Source organism: Protopterus annectens, chromosome 6.part1, assembly GCF_019279795.1.
Source record: "Protopterus annectens isolate FY-2018-M chromosome 6.part1, PAN1.0, whole genome shotgun sequence".
Lineage (NCBI taxonomy): Eukaryota > Metazoa > Chordata > Ceratodontiformes > Protopteridae > Protopterus > Protopterus annectens.
The window spans coordinates 279,366,384-279,387,098 of NC_056738.1; the positions used below are offsets into that span (position 1 = coordinate 279,366,384).

Sequence of the window (20,715 nt, forward strand, 5' to 3'; positions counted from 1 at the left end):
TATATATATATATATATAATATATATATATATATATATATATATATATATATATATATATATATATATATATATATATTTATATATATATATATATATATATATATATATATATATATAATCACATAACCCACTGACTCCACTTCAGAACTCATTCTCCTGCATTTTGCTGTGCTATTCTGCCTAGTAACATTGTTGTCACATCCTGTGGCTCCGCCCACTTCATTCTCTTCATTATTTTGAATGGCAGTAGATTCAGGACACTCATTGCTATTGTTAAAGAAACAGTTCACCCCTTCTTCATAATCCTTTCTGTCTCTTGCAATTTTTTTCATTTTACGTTTCTTCTGATTCTCATTTTCAGCTGCAACTTTATCCAGAATTCTAGACCATTTAGCTTCAGAGTTACTTGCTGAAATAGTATTTTTGAGTCTATTATAGCTCAAAATAATAATATTATTCAGTGTATTCATAGTTTGTGTTTTCTTTCAACAATAGCCTTGTACTTTCATTCAGGGTTTGCCAAGCATCTAAGAGCTCTTTAGAAAAAGTGTCTCCTGCAAGTGGAGTCAGTGGATTATGTGACTGAAAACAAAGGAAAACAATTCACAAAAGAAATACAGGGAAATAATTATTATAGAAATACTAGCACCAAGTCCAACAAAGAAAATGTTCAAAATTTGGCTGTATATCAAGATGGAGAGAGGTATGAAACTGTGGGCTCAAGTAGCAGCCCAGAAACCACAGCAACAAGGGGGGGAATCAATCAACAAAAGGAAATTTCTTCTGGAAAACAAATAGATGGTAAGAGGGATTTCGGGGCAAAAAGAATTACAAAGGAAGGAAGTGGAACAACAGTTACAACCATTGAACCAATGTACTGTGACTGACTCATTTAAAATTGTTAATTTGTCAAATGTGGTGTTAAACAAACACCATATTATGGTATTAAGCAGGGGATTGACTTTTGTACCTTCTGCTAGGGCTGACTTGCACTTAGAGAGTTTGTCAGAAAAACTGCTCTCTCAACTCTGCTTGCCAAATTCCATCCCAGCAGGCATCCAAGATCTAAAAATCATTTACTTCTAAAAGTAAATAAGTCCACCTTACTTGCTGGTCAACTCCTCTATTCCTTCACCGTCGCCAAACTATGGAACTCACTTCCACCTTCTATAAGAAACACAGGCAGCACCACCACCTTCAAACAAATACTGAAAAATCATCTCAACTCTTCCTGGCTATGCTCCTGCTCTATAACCTAACCTCTTCACTCTCCTTATATGATTACTAAACTCCTGTGTCTTTTGCTACTAGTGACTGATGATACTTTCTCCATATTTATTTTTATCTTCACTTGTTGATACTGGTACAGTAATACTGATTAATATATCTCTGTTTATACCACTGTGATTGAATTCATTTAATTCTGTCATTCCCTCCAGTACAGCTCTTTTGAGTGCGTACCTTTAACTCCCAGTGGGCGTGGCTTGAGACTTTAAAAAATAAAGTTATCACCTTACATTTCTAACAAATACTCATTGACATGGGTCAAAAATCAATACAACTGTGTTTGCCATCATGTATGCTTCAATATAAAATATTCAGATTCCTTGTATGTAGCATGGTTTTGGAATTAATGCAAGTATGAACAAGTAATATTTGATGCCTAGAGGAGCAGTAGGAGGTAATTGCAGATGCACCTGGAGGCGTCACTTGGATGTAATGAGTTAATGTATATTTTCTGTATATATTACTGTAATCAAACAAACTAGATTCCTGCTGTTATGTATATATTCTGTATATGTTACTATATTTACTATCTGTAACACTGTTTCTACTTCTGTACTAATTAATGTTCATATTTTTTCTGTATCTTGTTGGAGCTTTTCTCCCCGGGCCTCCACTGAAAATGAGCTCTTTTAGGCCCAGTGGACTTTCCCAGTAAACAAATGCAATAAAATAAATAAATAAATAAAATGTTTATTTAAAGACTGTAACAGCTCTAACAAGGTTCAGGAAAAAGCATTATTTATAAAACCTAGCATGTTTAATCCAATTCTTAGAGCAGAATTGGAAGCTTTTTTGGTAACATGAGAATGATGTGAAAAAATTATTGCATGACAAAAGTGAACCTGTATTTTGTAATTTAAACAAAGAAGAAAAAATGCATTGTTTAAGTTAAAAATGACACTAAGCTGTATATTACGAAAGCAGATAAAGACACTGCAGTTGTTGTGCTTAATATGAAATTGTATGTAGAAAAAATGACCTTGATGCTAAATGATGACAAGTTCTACCAAATAACAATGTGGGCTTCTGTTAAAAAAGCATATGGAGTTGATGATGCTTGTATAGAAGAATGTTTTTTAGATAATTTAATTGACAAAGAAACACTGGAGTTTTTTTTAGAGTAGAAAAACCCAAACTGGGAAGGTTTTTTTTGACTTCCTAAAATCCATAAAAACTTGAATTGCCCTGATTTTAGACCAATAGTAGCCAGTCAAGGCAGTAAGACAGAACCACTAGCCATCTTCCTAGATAAATATTTACAGAAGTTGGTTGTACAAAGTAAATCTTATATTAAAGATTCCTTTGAATTTAAAAGTTTAGTGAAGAATGTGAAAATAGATGATTCCATGTGGTTGGTCACAGCAGATATTGCTTCATTATATACAAATGTAGAAGGGTTAGAAATGGTGAATAGGGAGCTTTGTACTTCAGGATTATTTAATACTAGACAAGTGCGATTGTTCACAGAAATGTTGGATGTTATTTTAGCTTATAATTTTTTTTTTGAGTATAATGAAATATACAGACAGAAAAATGGTGTAGCTATGGGGGCTGCTATGGCCCCCAGTTATGCAAATATAGTCCTGATGAACTGGGAAAAATAAGTTATTTTAGAATCAGTTTTTGCAAAACATATCATCATGTACAGACGTGTTATTGATGATTTGTTTTTTATTTGGGAGGGTTCCGAAAAGTACTCTTAGATTTTATTAAACATGTGAATGAATACACGAGTTACCTGTGGTTGACATTTAATTATAGGAAGGACAAAATTAATTTTTTGGACCTGAATGTGTACAGATCTAGCAATGCCTTAAAGGTTAAGATTTATAAAAAGGAAGTACAAAGTAACAGCTATCTCCACTACAACAGCATGCATAAGTTTAAAAAAAAAATGTTCTGCTTTTTTAAACTGTCTCATGATGTACATTACACTTGCAGTTTGAATGTATGAATCTTACTCTTGTATTTCATCTCTAACATTACGTAACCTTTTTTTTGTATTTTGTAACCTTTATTGTACTGTATTGCACATGGAGCTTTTCTCCCCGGGCCTCCACTGAAAATGGGCACTTCTTGGCTCAGTGGACTTCCCTGGTAATCAAACTGAAAATAAATAAATAAATAAATAAAGGGGCAATTCATTAGAATAAGCAGGTTAACAGATGAGGCAGTATTTTTTGCAAAAGAATGTGAAGAACTCTAAAGGAAATTTCAAGAAAGAGGGTACCCCAAGGACATCATTAACAATCCCTGGATGGAAGTAGAAAATGTAAGGGAACATAAGGTAGTAAATGTAAATAGCAAGCCAAAAGAAAATGAAAAGGATTTTTCCTTAGCATGTGTTTTAGACAGTTCAGTAGATGAAATAAATTAAAGGAATAATCAAGAATAATTGGATATTCTTAATGAATTTTCAAGAAATTAAAATGTTATACAGGGAGACCCTGTCTTTGTCTCTAAAAGAGGAAAGAGTTTAAAAGACTTTTTTAAGAAAAGGAATTTATGCTCAAGTATGCCTGATGTTTTGGAAGTGGGGATGAAAAGATATAACAGTTGTAAGTTATATATGAAAGAAGTTAAGAATTTTGGAGTGACAGCAAGAAGCTTTGAAATTAGGTTTAATAATTTGTATAATTGCAGGCCCAAATATGTGGTATACATGGCTCTGTGTGTTATGTACAGCATTTTATATAGGAAGAAACATTAGAGAATTCTACATGTGAGTGAATTAACATATAGGAGCAGTAGACAAGATTGATATAAGCAATACCTTGGCAAAAATGTTAAGCGAAAACATTTGCTAGAAAAAAATAAGGCATGCTTCAAATTTGTGATGAAGTTAATGATTTTGATCATAAGTTTGATGCAGAAAATTAACTGGGCTGGAAAGAATATTGCTGGCAAATCAGGCTGAATGCATGTGTGCAGCGGTAGCATTGTTGCCTCACAGAAGAGGTTCTCCCGTTTGATTCTCGGCTGGAGTGCAGAGAGTGCCTTCTGTGTGGAGTCTGCATGTCCTCCCCGAGGTTGGATGGGCGTTCAAAAGACATGCGTAAATGAGTGTGCCTTCGTTGAAGGTTGAACGTCGAGCTGGCACCTTGGCTTTCATGAAAATCTACTGCCAATCATTAGCGGACCGGAGTTCCGCTGTGGTGACCCCTAACCGGGAAAAGCCGAAAGACAACAACAACAACCCTGGTTTAAATGATAGGGAGAACTTTAAAGCTGTTCTTAGAAGGAAAGGGTTAAGGCGTTAAGTGTTTTGGGTCACTTGTTATTGTTATTAAGTATTTAAATACATTTGTTCATTATACAACTTGGTCTGAAGATGTTCCATGAAGGGAATGAAACCACTTACCTTTCGGATTTTTATGTAATAAAGTCATTTTGTGTTTTTAGCCTTTCGTTTTTTATTTTTTTATCATCACTTCTAATCTTTGACCACCTTAACAGTACAGTTGAGCAGATTAACACCTTCAGATATCTAGGAGCCTGCATTGATCCCTCACTAAACATCCATCATCTGGGCCATCATAATCTCCTCTTTCCTCCCCCCATCCAACAAGAAATGCTACTGGCAAAGGCATTCTTCTAGCTCAACCTGAGTACTGTCTACATTTCATAGCATATGCCTCTCATAGAAACTCCACCACCATCCAAATAATCTCCAACTCCATCTTCTGTTCCATTATCCTTTCCTCAAAGTATGAACATCATTGTCATACTCTAGTCAAAGCAAATTGGTTGCTGATTCAGCAAAGAGCCAGTCTGTTCCTTGGCTCCCAACTTTTACAGCTCCTGAAAAAAAACTTGTGTGCTGCTGTTTCCTTCAGCTTACTTAGATAGCTATTGCCATATGACTTTAGATACCATACCCACTTAGGGCCTGTTTTGCAAGCACCTAAAACCAGACTTCAGTGCTATAAACATTCCCTTTCTACCATTAAATCTGAGCTCTGGAGGGATCTCCTCTCAAATCTTAAAGGCATCTTTAAATACTCCTCTTTCAGGAACAACTTGAAGAACATCTCATAGCACAAGCTGCTTGTGAATGCTCAGCTTCAGGTGATGTGACCTAGTCTCCCTAATCTCCTGTGCATGTACTACCAATCATTTTCACTATAGCATCTTTTTGTAACTCCTAATATGGCACTACTCAAGCTGATGTAAATATTGTACTCAGTGCCTATCATTTTCACTATAGCATCTTTTCTCTAACTCCTGTTATGTCACTACTCTAGCTAATGTAAATATTGTACAATTCCTTTTGTTTTAGCAACCTCTTTTTTGCATAAACCGTTTTATTTTCTCAGCTTGATGAGTGTTCACATTTTGAGCTGAAACAGGAATTGGCCGAGTGGGTTCAGTGCTTTGCCTCACTTAACAAATAACTATTAAGTAGTACTGGACACAGGATCCACCACTGTAGTACTTCATTAGTCATATCCTTATTTCTGATGTTTGTTTTACCACATGTTCTGGATCCCACAATTAATCTTGTAGTAATTCATTTCCTTAGTATTGATCCTGTTCCAGCCTTGTCAGTTTTCTAAGCAGCTTCCACTGTCAGATAGTCTCAAAGGCCTTGCAGAAGTACCTCCATACTGAGTTCTCCTGTAATCCCATTATAAACTGGGTTAGGTTTCTGGGAGAATTTTGTCTTCTGGAAGAGGAGCTAGCCTTTTCCTTAGGATTCTTTCCTTGACTTTCACTGATGCTACTGCTCTGCTAAAAGGCCTTCAGTTTCCTGGATTGTACAACACCCCCTCCACAACATTTGAACAAAGAGTGCCTAATTTGTTTACATCCAGTCCACTGGGACTTCAGCAGTAGCCTATGATCATTAGAACATTTGATGCAAAAAAGAGAGCAATATACTGTACTTCTCAGTATTGTCAAGATAAGGAATACAAAAATTAATGAGAGATCCTTTTCCTATATATATATTTACAGATGGCATTAATCAAATTGAAGTCTTTTAGGAAGGTTTAATAGTATCACTTTATTTTCATTCTGTTTTAAATAAGTCATAAATTCAGCCCATTGCATGTTTTTTATCTTTAGAAAGCAAGATGAAATGTGAAGAAAAGACAAGTGAAGATTGGATATGGGTGATCCCTGTGCCTCAAGTAAGTGACCATTGTGCGTGCTTATGTGTATTGATATGGCTGCCATACAGTTTGTTGGACTGTGATTTTGAATGTTATGTTTTTATCAACTGTGAAGTTTGTTAATTTCTGCTATAGTTAACTGCTATTGATTATAAAAATATGTTTCAATTGGGTCATGATTCTGAGGCCATGGATTTAGTATATATATATATATATATATATATATATATATATATATATATATATATATATGGGTTCCTATGAGTTCATCGAATTCCAAAACATCGGCTCACTTCTTCGACACGAAAACATCGACTCTTCATATCATCGACATTTCACGTAAGCGATCCTCCCCCTCTCAGGACCCATGGTAGCACTTGTGTGTGTATTGCGACGTAAATTACAACGCTGTCAAGGGAAATTGTAGGTAGTGACTTGAACCATATGCACTGTAGCAGACAAACAAGTGCTACCATGGGTCCTGAGAGGGGGAGGATCGCTTACGTGAAATGTCGATGATATGAAGAGTCGATGTTTTCGTGTCGAAGAAGTGAGCGTCGATGTTTTGGCATTTCGATGAACTCATAGGAACCCATATATATATATATATATATATATATATATATATATATATATATATATATATATATATATGTGTGTGTGTGTGTGCGCTTGTGTTACATGATGCTTCCAGGGTGTGGTACATGAAACCTCCACAACATTTTGGTACTTTTTTCCAGTAATGGATGCTAGTGGAACATTTTTTTTTACTGCAGTGCAATTAATGAAATAATGTTGGATTGTATCTTCTGAGTGGTTGCGCAGATTTGCATTTAATGAAAATACTGAATATTTCTAAGGTCTAGTCTGTGATATTGTGACCAGTACTGTTACAGTGAAGACTACTGACAATGCACACACACACACACACACACACACACACACACACACATATATAAGTGTATATATATATATATATATATATATATATATATATATATATGCTAATATGTGTGTGAGTGAATGCAAAATTATCTTTGTCACAGATCTTGCATTCAAACGTGGTTACAGTGGTCTATTTTATTATTCCTGTATGTATGTATGTATATATATATATATATATATATATATATATATATATATATATATATATATATATATATATATATATATATATTTATATATGTATACTATTTTTTTTTTTTGCAAGAAAAAACTCCGTTAAGCTTGAGTCTTCATTGTGTAAAGCATTTTCTGCCAAAATGTCCCATGGGCCTTGAATACAGCTGTTCAGCTGTTTTATAGTTTTACACAGTGAAGACATTAGCTTGACAGGATTTTTCTAGCAGTTTTAACTTGGTATGCTCTTAAGAGTTCATGTGCATATATCCCATGGGCCTTTACTACAGGAGGTTAAGGTTTTATGTGTGAAGACTTTAGCTTACTTGGGTCTTTCTTGCAGTTTTTACTGAATGCTTTATTGGTTTGATTGTGTGGTCTTTTTACCCTTTGGTATCTATCTATATATGTATATATGTCTGTGCATGTATGTATGTGTATATGCTGATCTACTTCAAAATACCGAAATGCCATAACGTCGACTTGCAGAGCATCGAGATGGAAACCATGAAACTTCACATTAACGATTGTTCACATCACTGTAATTTTTCACTGCATATGTAAACAGTTGGCCAAGAGTACTTAAAAAAAATACCAAAGCAAAAATACTCACCCAAGAGGGGGCTTCTCACCCACACACACCCTAACTAAATATACTGAAATGCTATAATGTTGAACTGCAAAACATCAGGATGAAAATCATGAAACTTTACATTAATGAACATTCACATTACCATAGTTTTTCACAGCAAAAGGAGACCAACATGATGAACTTTTGCCTTTTCTCCACTGTAGTGTGATCATGGCACATGGGAAGGTTGTGAATGTGAACACCCCACTTGGGTGGGTTTTTTGTTTCAGTTTGTTTTTTTTATGTACTGTTGGCCAAGTCTTTACTTATGTGGTGAAAAATATCGGTAATGTGAACGTTCGTTAATGTAAAGTTTTGTGGTTTTCGTCTTGATGTTCTGCAAGTCAACATTATAGCATTTTGGTATTTTAAAGTAGATCCATATATATGTGTGTATGTATCTGTGTCTGTGTATAGGGAGAGAGAATGAGCAAACAGCACCAAGAACTGCAGTTTATAACTTAATTTATTTAGATAGTCACCACAAAAAGTTGCATTGAAAAACACACCCACCTGTTAAGCATGAAGTAAAATACACCTGTGTATAACAACAGACCTGCCTGAAAAGCAATCACCTTACGATCCCTGGGTCTACAGTAATATCTGTACTATGCATTCCCAAGTATTTTATTGCACTCATAAAATTTACATCTGTTTTGTTTGCAGTTTGAATTTTACATTTAATAGTTTATGTATGGCAAATATAGTTTTATTAATACTTGTTAATTGTTAAAAACAAATAAACATTTTAATGTAAAATAATTCTTCCACCCATTTTAACTAAATGCTAGCTATGCAAAGTTATAACTGTTTATCTTTATGAGAACCTAGTCTAAAATTTTTAGTTTTGTCATCTAAAGGATCCTTCTGTCAAACTGTTGTATACCATTGCACATCCACTTTATAAACAGGTATAAACAGTAAAATCAAAAGAGTCTGGCAGATAAACGAGCCTCAAAAGTTTTCACATGCTTAATCACTTTGTTGGCAATGCAGAGAACTGAAAGATACATATATGTAAACAACAATATCCTCTCTATCATTATTAAGTTGATGCAGCTGATGATATGCTTGCTGTACCCTACAAACTAGTTACAGGGATAATCATTTTAGTGGCAGCTCCGAAGAAAAAAATATAAGTAATATTGCTCCTCTACCCCCATAATTTTTCCTAAGTTGTTTCAGTTGTTGCTTTTATCTAATTGGATTTCTATGGAAATTGTGTGTTGTATTTCAATTTTAATATTTATTTTGTATACATGTAGTGTTTTACTTTTATGTCCTGTACATACCTCTCAACCTGGAAACATCAAAAATCTGGACAAAGGCCCATGAAAAATAGGTACAAATCTGTATGCTGATTAACATAAAATTTGCATACATAAGCATGTAACCCCGCCCACTCCGTTGGAATTGTGGGATTTCAACTTTCAATTAAACATAGCATTAGCATTTAGTACACATACAAAATGAATGATCAGACTGTGAATTCCACTAAAATAATAAAAATAATTTGGACTTGAAGTGGAATTCAAATTCTCCATTTGTGTATAGTGCTAAGTCCCTCAACCATGTCATGGAAAGGGCTGCCCTCTGTACGTCCTTAGTTAATACAGTCAGATCTGAAACTCTTGCTCCTCTTCAGGGAAGGGGCATTTATGTAGTATTGATATTATGCAAAAAGAAGGCTTTTTTGCTTCAAGTGACAGCCACAAAAATGACCATTTCAGCCAAAGTATACTGCTTGTAAGTTATCGCCACAAGATAATGTCCACAGTCATTCCTGTAATTAAAAATACATAAATAAATCTCATGTCCCACATCATTATACAGCAGATCTCAGAGTATTTCCCATAAAAGCTGTGCAGTTATAGTCTTTAAAACAATTTAGCATTTCTCTAACTTATTTTGTAATTCTTATGACTAGCAGCTTCCAAAATGTGACAGTTCCTCACATGAAAACCCTACAGTTCATTTGCTTCCTTTCTTCATGCTATATGTCAGTGAAAAACAAATACAGCAGAAGGGGAGGAACTGTTACCTCAGCACAGGGTTCAGTCCTGATATGCCAGGGTTAATTTCTGATGTGCTGTTACTTTGGCTTAGTTTAGTTTATATGGGTGTGTGTGTCTTATAATTATTTATCAGTATACATATGTGCATATGCATCATCCTTGGTTTGAAACTAGTAAAAAAAAACACGTTTCTTATACACTGTCAACACATAGCTGCCAAAAGCTGTACACATCTCTGTCCACTGGGAATTGAAAGTGAGGTAACTATGGCAACTGATGCAGCATGAGCAGTGCCAAAGGTACACAGCATTATTATGAAAGCAAACATATAGGCAGGGCAGCTACAGCCACCGTGTAATGGTTACTGAAATTCTTTTAGTATTGCCCACAGTTTATAATGCATGCTACCTAGATCTCTAATCCTATATTTAGTTAAGAGATGTCCCAGAGATACTTTAGTGGCTACAAAATGTGATACAAAAATACTTCCCAGTTAAAACTACCTGTCTCCTGTCACACATGGCTTGTTTGGGTCTTCATGGTTCAGCATGCCATTGAATTATATGTTAGAATTAGTGCAATCAACTCAACATAACTGCTTTATCAAAATGCAGATACACTGATGAATACTCAACTCAAAGACAGCAATATCTACATATCTGTTTATTTCTGCTACTGTCTCAATATACCTCTGTTTTTTAAATGTTCCTGGGCTGCTTGTAGCATATAAATATGCACTTATTTGCAACACTAAATCTAACATAACATAACTGAACCTTAATATGTCTTAGACAGAAGGGCACCTTTAATTGTTCAAAAAGCAGTACATGACCCAGACTCAATGGAAGCAGCTACAAGAAAGAACTTCAGTAACATGAACAGAATCTAATGTATATATTGCACGCACTGCTACAGTTAAAAGAAAAAAATTGAAACGCTTTTGCAGAGTTTCAAAAATCACTCTTTTTATTACTGCTTTTACTACTAATAATAATCATAACAATAACAATTTACTAAGTTATGTTATACTGCTCAGTCGTGGCTTTCCTACAAGCAATTTTAATAGTCAAGAAACAAATGTATGCAATGAAATGTTGGTTAGTATTTGTTCTAATTTAACTTTCTTTGTACAGCGCCTTGGAACAGAAATTTCCTTTAAAACAATTTTTTATATGTACTGAAGAAATTCTACTTGGTAAAATATTTTAAACATTTTTCAAGAAGAATTATCCAACCAACACCATTCTCGGCAGCTAAAGGAGTTCCAGCTAAACTCCGTTCTCGGCAGCTGACAGCTAAAGGAGTTCCAGCTAAACTCTGCTCTTGGCAGCTAACAGCTAAAGAGGTCCAGCTAAACTCTGCTCTCAGCAGCTAACAGCTAAAGGAGTTCCAGCTAAACTCTGCTCTCGGCAGCTAACAGCTAAAGGAGTTCCAGCTAAACTCTGCTCTCGGCAGCTAACAGCTAAAGGAGTTCCAGCTAAACTCTGCTCTCGGCAGCTAACAGTTAAAGGAGTTCCAGCTAAATTCTGCTCTTGACAGCTAACAGCTAAAGGAGTTCCAGCTAAACTCTGCTCTCAGCAGCTAACAGCTAAAGGAGTTCCAGCTAAACTCTGCTCTCTGCAGCAAACAGCTAAAGGAGTTCCAGCTAAACTCTGCTCTCGGCAGCTAACAGCTAAAGGAGTTCTAGCTAAACTCTGTTCTCGGCAGCTAACAGCTAAAGGACACGCAACATTACCTGTGCATGCAGCTGCATCTCTCCATTCTTGGAAACCAAATTCCCTCGGCTTGCAGCTTACCCAGCTACTTAACTCTGAGTTCCATTCCCTCGGCTTGCAGCTAAAGGAGTTCCAGCTAACAGAAGGACTTCCATTCCCTCGCAGCTGGCCAGAAATGCACATACGTTATTGTTTGAGCTGCCTGATCTCAATTCCAACAGGCTGTTTCACAGAGCTGACATCATCGAAGCCGGGGGAAAAAAATTCAAAAACAGCTGGGAAATTCAGAAATGAAAGGGTCCCACTCAGGAATCGTGGCACCCCATTATTTGGACCCCAAAACTCAGTAAAATCTGAGTAATTCAGTACAGTTGGGAGGTCTGGTCCTGTATCAAAAGTCCTAGCAGATGCTTCCTACTGCAATGTGTTTGTGTACATAAATTTATGTCTTAAGAGAGAGTATGATTTCTGTTAGTTAGGTGACTATATTTCCTTCATATTATTAATTTCATGTCTCTTCCTAAATTACTTCATTTTCTTTTTGTGGAGTTTTTCACTTTCTTCAGGAGCTTACCTTTTAATCTTTTTGTCAGTCTTTATGATTATCAAGATGGTCTTAATAAATGCACTAAAACTCCAACTTATCATAAAGTGTGTTTTGTTTGTGCCACCCTCTTGACTCCTACTTTGCTCTCTTTTTAATATCATGTATTATGCAGATTAGTAATATATTTCAATTAAGGATATGTAATTTTAGGGTTTATTTTTTTCTACTGTTATATATTGTAGAAATTGATATATTTTGACTGATTGTCATATTTCCATGAAGTTATATCTATCGTTCTGTCTATATATATCTATATAGATTATATATGTGTGTGCATGTAGATATATAATGCACATATATTGCATGTATATAGTGAGAGAGAGGGAGATGGTTATTTTATAAATCTGCACTTCATAAATGCAGTTACACGGATGAATGAAATATGTTGATGAAGTGCAGAATCTGTCAGTGTAACAGTTTAAGTGAATGAGTATTTGTTTTCATTCATACAGCTAGGGGATGGCAGGGTAATAATTTTTTGTGAAATATAAGGCTATACATTAAGAGAATTGGCCTTTCTCCCCTGTTGCACAGTCTTAGAATTGGAATGTTTAGATATCTGACTGTGGGGGGATGGGAGTGTAGAAGTGCCTGAAAAAATACTGTTAGTAATTTTGTTTCACTCAGTGCAGCATTGCTAGTTCATTCAGTTATTTGCATTCTGTTATCTTGAATTATTTATCTGTTCCAGATTGATAACTTAATATAAACCCTACATATTATGTATACATATATATATATATATATATATATATATATATATATATATATATATACATGAGTCCTGAAAATTCAAAAAATTAATGAATGAGTCCAATAAATCAGTAACTTCCAAAATTTGATGCTGTATCTTTGCATTCCCATACCTCTGCTGCTTATGTGTACATACAAACCCCAAGATCATTGTACCATAGGATTTGGGGAATACTATGAAGCACCTCATTCTCATTATTAGTTTACATATATACACTAGTCACATTTAAAGACTCACTTTTTAATGATCTCTTCTGCAGTCATCACACTCAGGCTTTCAGTGGATACCACTGTATGTGTGCATGCGTGTTTGCGTGTGTGTGTGTGTGTGTGTGTATACATATATATATATATATATATATATATATATATATATAAATAAATATATATCACTACTGGTGAGTGAAGTGAGCTTCCTCAAGTGCCATTTGACTGAAGCAAAAGACACAGAGGAGCACAACACCGATTGCTGGTTTCCATAGGAAATCACTGCTGGTGAGGTTTCTAACTGAGCACCATCTGTGATTCCCCTCTTCTGGGAGATTTCTCCTTTCCTAAAATTGATGTATCTTTGGATTTGATATACAAATATATATATATATATATATAGATATAGATATATATATATATATATATATATTTACACACACACACACACACACATATATATATATATATATATATATATATATATATATATATATATATATATATATATATATATACGTTTTTGCTGTGTGGGGAGTTCTGTCATATTTCTCTAATAATAAATGTTATGGAAACCTGTATTTCTCAAATAGTTTAACTTTATATGCAGTCATTGACTATTTTAGAACATAGTTCAGGAACTTCTTTGTGTACTTATCTTCATATTTTAGTTTTTTTTCATTAATACTGTTAACATATCATGGTGGTTTTCATGTGCTAATACTGTCTGTAAACTAAAATGATGCATGGGAAAATTTAAATAACTTATGATTTAATCATATGATTTCTATATGTAATAAGTGCCCCTTAAGCAATATAAATATGCCTGACTGATTCCATGTTTATATCAAAGTTACCATTTGAGGGATTGTAAAACATCACTGGGCCACTAGTTAGGTCCAGTAATGGGTACCAATACATATTGGTAATCTTAGATTATGCAACTAAGTACCCCAAACACTCCAATGACAAAAGTTAATGTTGCAGCTAAGGGAACTGGTTCTACTGTTGTCCAAAGTGAGAAGAAGTGCTTACTGATCCAGGAGCCCCATTTATGTTGAAAGCAATACATCACCTATGCAGTGTTTTAAAATGAAACAACTCAAATCTTCAGTTTACTACCCACAGACTGACTGACAAGTTGAGTTTTCAGTAGGACCCTGATAGTCCACCTCCTAGTTGCTATCTGAGATGGTGTAAAAACTGGGAACAACTACTACCTTACCTCTTAATTCCCATAAGAGAGGTGCCATGAACATCATCAAGTTTGAGTCATTCTTAGCTAATATATGGCAGGCATCCATGGGAGACATATATCACAAAAGGATGTACTACAACATTATACTGGTAAACAATTAATTAAAGGTAATAATGTCCATAGTCCAAAAACATATGGAAAAGGGCACACATTGACCAACAGAGGAACATACAATAGAAATGCAAGGAATATAGACATTTGAGTTGGGAACCAAATGTCAGTCAGTTCCTATGCAGAGAAAAAGTTTTTAGCAAAATGTTAGAGGTCATATAAAGTCATAGGAAAGCTAAATGACAGAAATTATAAACTCTAATTTATAAAGTTAGGCATATAGGGAGGAGGTGCCTCAAACAAATATATGATGTCTGTCTCTTGAAGGACTGGAAAGAGGTAAAGGAAACAGTGGAAAGATTAGTGGCCAAGGCTACTGAACCTGATAAGGAGAGAAGGCTACTTTGACCCCCCCCCCCCCGCCTGCTTTAGTAATGCATGCTAACCATAACCTTGCCCCAAACCCTAACATGTATCTTTAAAAAAAAAAATAAAAAATAAAAAAAAATACCATAACACTGCCAACTACATAAGACAGCTTAGATATTCACAAGGAGTGAGTGCACACGCGTACATACACAATACACACATACAATCTAATTCTCCTAAACTAACCCTGAACATTCACAATTGTGCACACACTTAAATTATCCCCTAATTTAACCCTAACCCCCTCCCCCACTCCCACACACATACACCTTTATTACGCATCCTGATTACCAGCTTCAGTGAAAGACACATCTAACAAAATGTTCCTTTGATAAACCAGACATTTGTCCAAAAAAACCTGCACTTCCTCCTGCAGACCAAAGCAACTGTCAACCAAACACATGGAACCCATATATATATATATATATATATATATATATATATATATATATATATATATATATATATATATATATAAAACTAGATAGATAGATATAGATATATAAATGGTTTTTGCATGGGAGCACCCCCGCACCCGCACTCATTACGCCCTCTGCTAACTATATATACCAACTCCAACATCACACAACAGTGGGGAAAGGCCATATTCTCCTTCCTCATTGTTGTGTGACCTCTCACAAAGTATTGCTGGTTGAAGCAATCATATGCTTATTTGATCACTTCTACTGTCGTCATAAATGTTCAGTTGTGCGAACTATATGGAGTACTTCCAGATATATATAGACAGGCAGGTAGACAGAGAGAGATATATAAAATAGTGTGTGTGTATGACTAAGTAAATAGAAGTCGCATTAGTATGTATATCTATTATTAAACATTGTACAATGTGAATGCATGTACTAAAACTGCACATTTGTTTTATGCTGAACAGAGCCATATACTAGTAGGTACGTATTTTATCATACTGAAATTACTGTGTGAGTACCATCATGTCTTCATGCATGATTTACTTGAATAAAGTTTAAATGTGCATGCTATACCTAATTAGAGAAACACATAAATATTATCATGCTTGAACAGACTGTTTGTACTTTGTAGATTTTATAATGAAATCCAGAACTTATTGATAAGTAACTTTTGCATAAGTAACAGCCTTTCTTTTCACTTTTTGAATCTTAGAAATATGCAGTCATCCTCAATGTAATGCATTCTTGGAATTACAGATAATTGAAATTCTTACATATTTTTGAAGATGCTAATTGCTAAATCATAAATTATTGAAATTAACACACTAAACTGCTTGTAAATATTGTGAAAACTGTGGAGCTTTTAATATGCAATCCAATCATTAAAAAAGGTTTACAGATCTGTAAGTGAAATGGGGAAAATACGTTACATTCCATTCAGCTATTAATTCCATGTAAAGTTTATCTACACAGAGAGAACCTTCTGTGGAATCATGCAGTGTTACCCTTATTAGCATGATCATCATGTCATAAAAAGTGAACCAATGGTGGGAGGGGGGGGGGTTCCAAGATGGTGACAATACAGTGCACACCTTAACAGTGCGGCTCCGCATTAAAAAAAAAAAAAAAAGATGCAAGCCATGAAATTAAGTTCTGAAAATCTTCTTTTCAATAAATAAAACACTTGCAAGTGGTTACGTCTGAAAAAGAAACGATAACCAAAAGGCAGATAACCACAAAACTACAGGAGAACCTGAAACTCTCAGCAAAATCAAAAGTGGAGCAAATGCACAACCTACATGACCTAAACTCTGCATTACTACCTCTACAAATAGCCATTCAAAACTTCTCAGACCAACTTTCAGAGTTTGGACACACATTAACTCAAATAGCTTCACGACTAGACATCCTGGAGGCTAAAGTGTCTGAAAATGAATTAAAAATAAACCATATCCGAAAAGATAGTGAAACAAATGCTAAAAAAATTTATGAGATGCAACCAAAAAAAATCACTGACTTGGAGGTAAGAAGCAAAAAGAATAATATATTAATTTGAGGTATCCCACAGAAATATGAAGAAGCACAATTATTAGAAACAATAAAACAAGTTCTGGGCTGCCTTTTAGAAAATGAGTCAAAAGATGGTGAAATTGTGATCAAAAGAGCACATCAAGCTCTACACAAAACACAAAGCTTAGATAAACCCAAACAGATTTATGTAAAATTCCTCAATCACCAACATGTTTACAAAATTTTCATGGCAGCAAAAAAAAAAAAAGAAAAATTCCTGATTGAATGGAAGCAAAATAACATTTGCACAGGACCTACCCTTCCAAATAAAGCAGCAAAGGCAACAACTGTCTCAATTCTGTGCTTATCTAATTAAAAAAAAAACAAATTCTAGATGAAGTATCCGAACACAGTCCTCCATTATAACAATGTTAAATACGTGACTGAAACAGCAAAAGAAGCAAAATCAGTGTTTATGAACAGATTGCCAGATGCTAAAACCTGAATAAAATCTCAACAGGTATAATTGGTAAGATTAGTTGTAATGGGACAAACCTGGAAGTCTATAAAAAAAAAAAAACATGACACAGATGGGACTTTTTGTTCTCCTAACTGAAGGGGGAAACTAAAACTCGTAATGATGTGTTTGCCATGTTCACATACCTTGGAGGATCCTGTTACATGTATGGACAATTTTCAAAGATTGTGCTCTTTTATCTCTCTTCCCCCTCAAACTGGGCTTATTCACAGTTAAATAAGGTTGAATATATGTCTCAAAAACTGAATGTTTAAAGAAGAAACACCATTTCCTCTTACTTCAAACTGACTCGGGTCAAGAATGGAAACAAGTTTATCCAAACCCCCTAAGAAATCACACCAGATCAAAAAGAATTACTGGAAGTTGATCTGTAAAATATGGAGAATGGCAGACAAAAATTTCTTTCTCTTGACTATAAATACAAAACGTCTATGGACAGTAGTGAAGAGTTTCATCTCTGTGCAAACATATGCTTTTGTTTTGGTAAATTATAGATTGGCCTTCTTATGTAAAGGCACACAGTCTTGGAAAGAATATAAATTGCTCAATGTAGTAATTTCATTTAAATAGTTAAAAATATATGGTAAAATCTTGAATGGTAAGGGATAAAGAATGCATAGCTGTATGAAATTTTAGACTTTGAATCATTAAAGGAGCTGAAACATAGCATATCTGTCACATAATAAGAAAAGTACGAGGTAAGAGCTACATATCCTAACTTTTCTTTTTGCTTACAGTTGATCATTTTTATGCTCTTACCTAGCATATGATTAGCCCTAGCAAGGTATAAAACACATTCAAGTAGAAACCAAGGTCTAACAACAAAAACACTAATGGTCCTTTGCATGTATGACATAGTGTGATAAGGTGTGTTTTGTATAAAATTCAGGCACATATTAAAAAAAGTGTTGATGAATACTAAAATGTTATACACCAGTTAAAAATGTTATCTCTATGGGGCAGATTCACCCTGTTAAGCTTTAAGTCTCTGCCTCAAATTGTTCTTGCTGTGATCTTTGGAAAGTTATGCGCAGAGTGAAAATTCTAATAATTGTGAAGTAAGTTATACAAATTTTCCCACAAGGGGCCTAACCCTTCTAATCTCTGGTAACTCATACATGAAGTAACTAGCAGACTGTAAACCAGGCAATATTGGCTTTCCAATGCTATTGGCAATATAAACATATGAATAACATGTGAGCAATGTTTAGTGTTTAGAGTTGCCATGGTTTTTCCCTGCTCTGAAACTGAATAACCTCATGATTATAATTACTTTGGATACTTACAACTTTCAAAACAATGAAGACATGATATGAGTTCAGTTTCAGAGGAATAAGCATGTTACAAACACATTCTTAAGACCATCCAGTACTATATACACATTGCATGGTTCCTTATTCTGGTTGTTGGTATTCTTTTTATTTTATTTTATATATTTGTTTTATTTTTGTTGTTACAGGAGTAGAGCTGGAAGAGTTAAGTGCTACATGAATAGAGACATATTTGCTCATACTAAAATGTTATTCATGGAAACATAAGGAGAAGATGTCTAAACAAATTAGTATTAAGAAAATAAGAAAAATGATATGTGGATAATTGACTCATGGAATGTGAAAGGGATACAAGATAAAAAGAAAAGGAAACTTTTTTATGCATTTAGTATTTAAATCAGAAGCTAATGTTATATTTATACAAGAGGCTCATATGTTAAAGGATGATTGGAGGCATGAGAAGGAGAAAAAATGGATAAAAACAATAATAGCATCAGATAGTGAAACAAATAGTAAGGGGGTGGCTATTTTAATTAAAATTTCATTGAAAGATATGATTATTCATCAGTACTCAGATATAAATGGAAGATAGTGCTATTTTTCAATTAAAAATTGTAGTTTACAGAAACCACTTCTTTTCTTGAGTCTCTATAGTCCATGTGCAAAAGAACAAGACTTTATCATGGAAATCTACAGCATTTTAAGTATATTTCCAAACTATTACTGTATTATAGAAGGTGACATGAATGCTGTAATTGATCCTGTAACAGATAGAACAAGTAGAAGCAAAATTTCTAACACACAGGCCTCTTTTGCAATAAATGACCTAATAACAGACTTTAACTTATTTGACCCTTATTGCTAGTGGAACAATCCATCAGCAACAAAATTCACATACTACTATCAGTGCTATAAATCCTGGTACAGACTTGACTTGTTTCTGATACCTGAGGTTTTCTTTAAGGCACAAATAAACTACTGTACAGAACCTACATTTTTCTCAGACTACTCAAAGATTACAATTAAAATAAGTTGGCCTAGTGATCTTAATCTAAAGAAAAGAGTGTATAAACTGGTCCCTAAACCCAAACTTGCTGCAGAAAAAAAAGATATAACATAGGAAATTAATATATTAGTGGAACTTAAGCATCACCTAACATTGACTAATATTCCCTATGATATACAATAGGCAGCAAGCAAAGCTAAATTCAAAGGAATTTTAATAAAGAAAGTATCATACTATAAAAAAAATATTCAAAGAAAAAGAGACCAGAATTAAAGATAAAAATAAAATAAACAAAATAGAAGAATCAGTCCAAAAAATAGAAGAACTTATTAGAAGAACAAATAAATACCTTACAGAAAGACTTGTATATCATGCATAAAGAACAATTCTCCTTCTCAGAAATGAAAACCCTAGCAAAGTATTCAAGTTGGGCACAAACTCCATCAAAATTTTTGGTGAGCTTAATTAATGTAAACAACAAGGCCCTTATGATAACAGTAATTCCAAAGGAATACGTATAATACTAATCAAGAAATTATTAACACACTGATTGGTTTCATATATTTTTTGATTGTATTAATATAAAAAAATTCTGGGAAGAAATTACTATTTTTCTCCAAGCTATATTTACAGATACTTTTATTTTAACAAATCTTTAGTCCTTTTAAATGTTAATGATACTATTGGAATGAATAAAAAAGATCTTTACTTACTTTGGTCCATACTAGCTGTGGCAAGGAAATATATAACTAGAAAGTGGAAGTCTTCACAAGAA

General features: G+C 34.2%; 1 protein-coding gene across 1 annotated transcript in view; it reads left to right on the plus strand.

Moving 5' to 3' along the window:
* LOC122805511 overlaps positions 1–20,715 on the plus strand; it is a 2,681,670-nt gene that overhangs the window by 1,913,850 nt on the left and 747,105 nt on the right. The window contains exon 8 of the mRNA XM_044075707.1: positions 6,357–6,421. Coding sequence (XP_043931642.1) covers positions 6,357–6,421 — 65 coding nt within the window. The remainder of the gene's footprint in view (positions 1–6,356; positions 6,422–20,715) is intronic.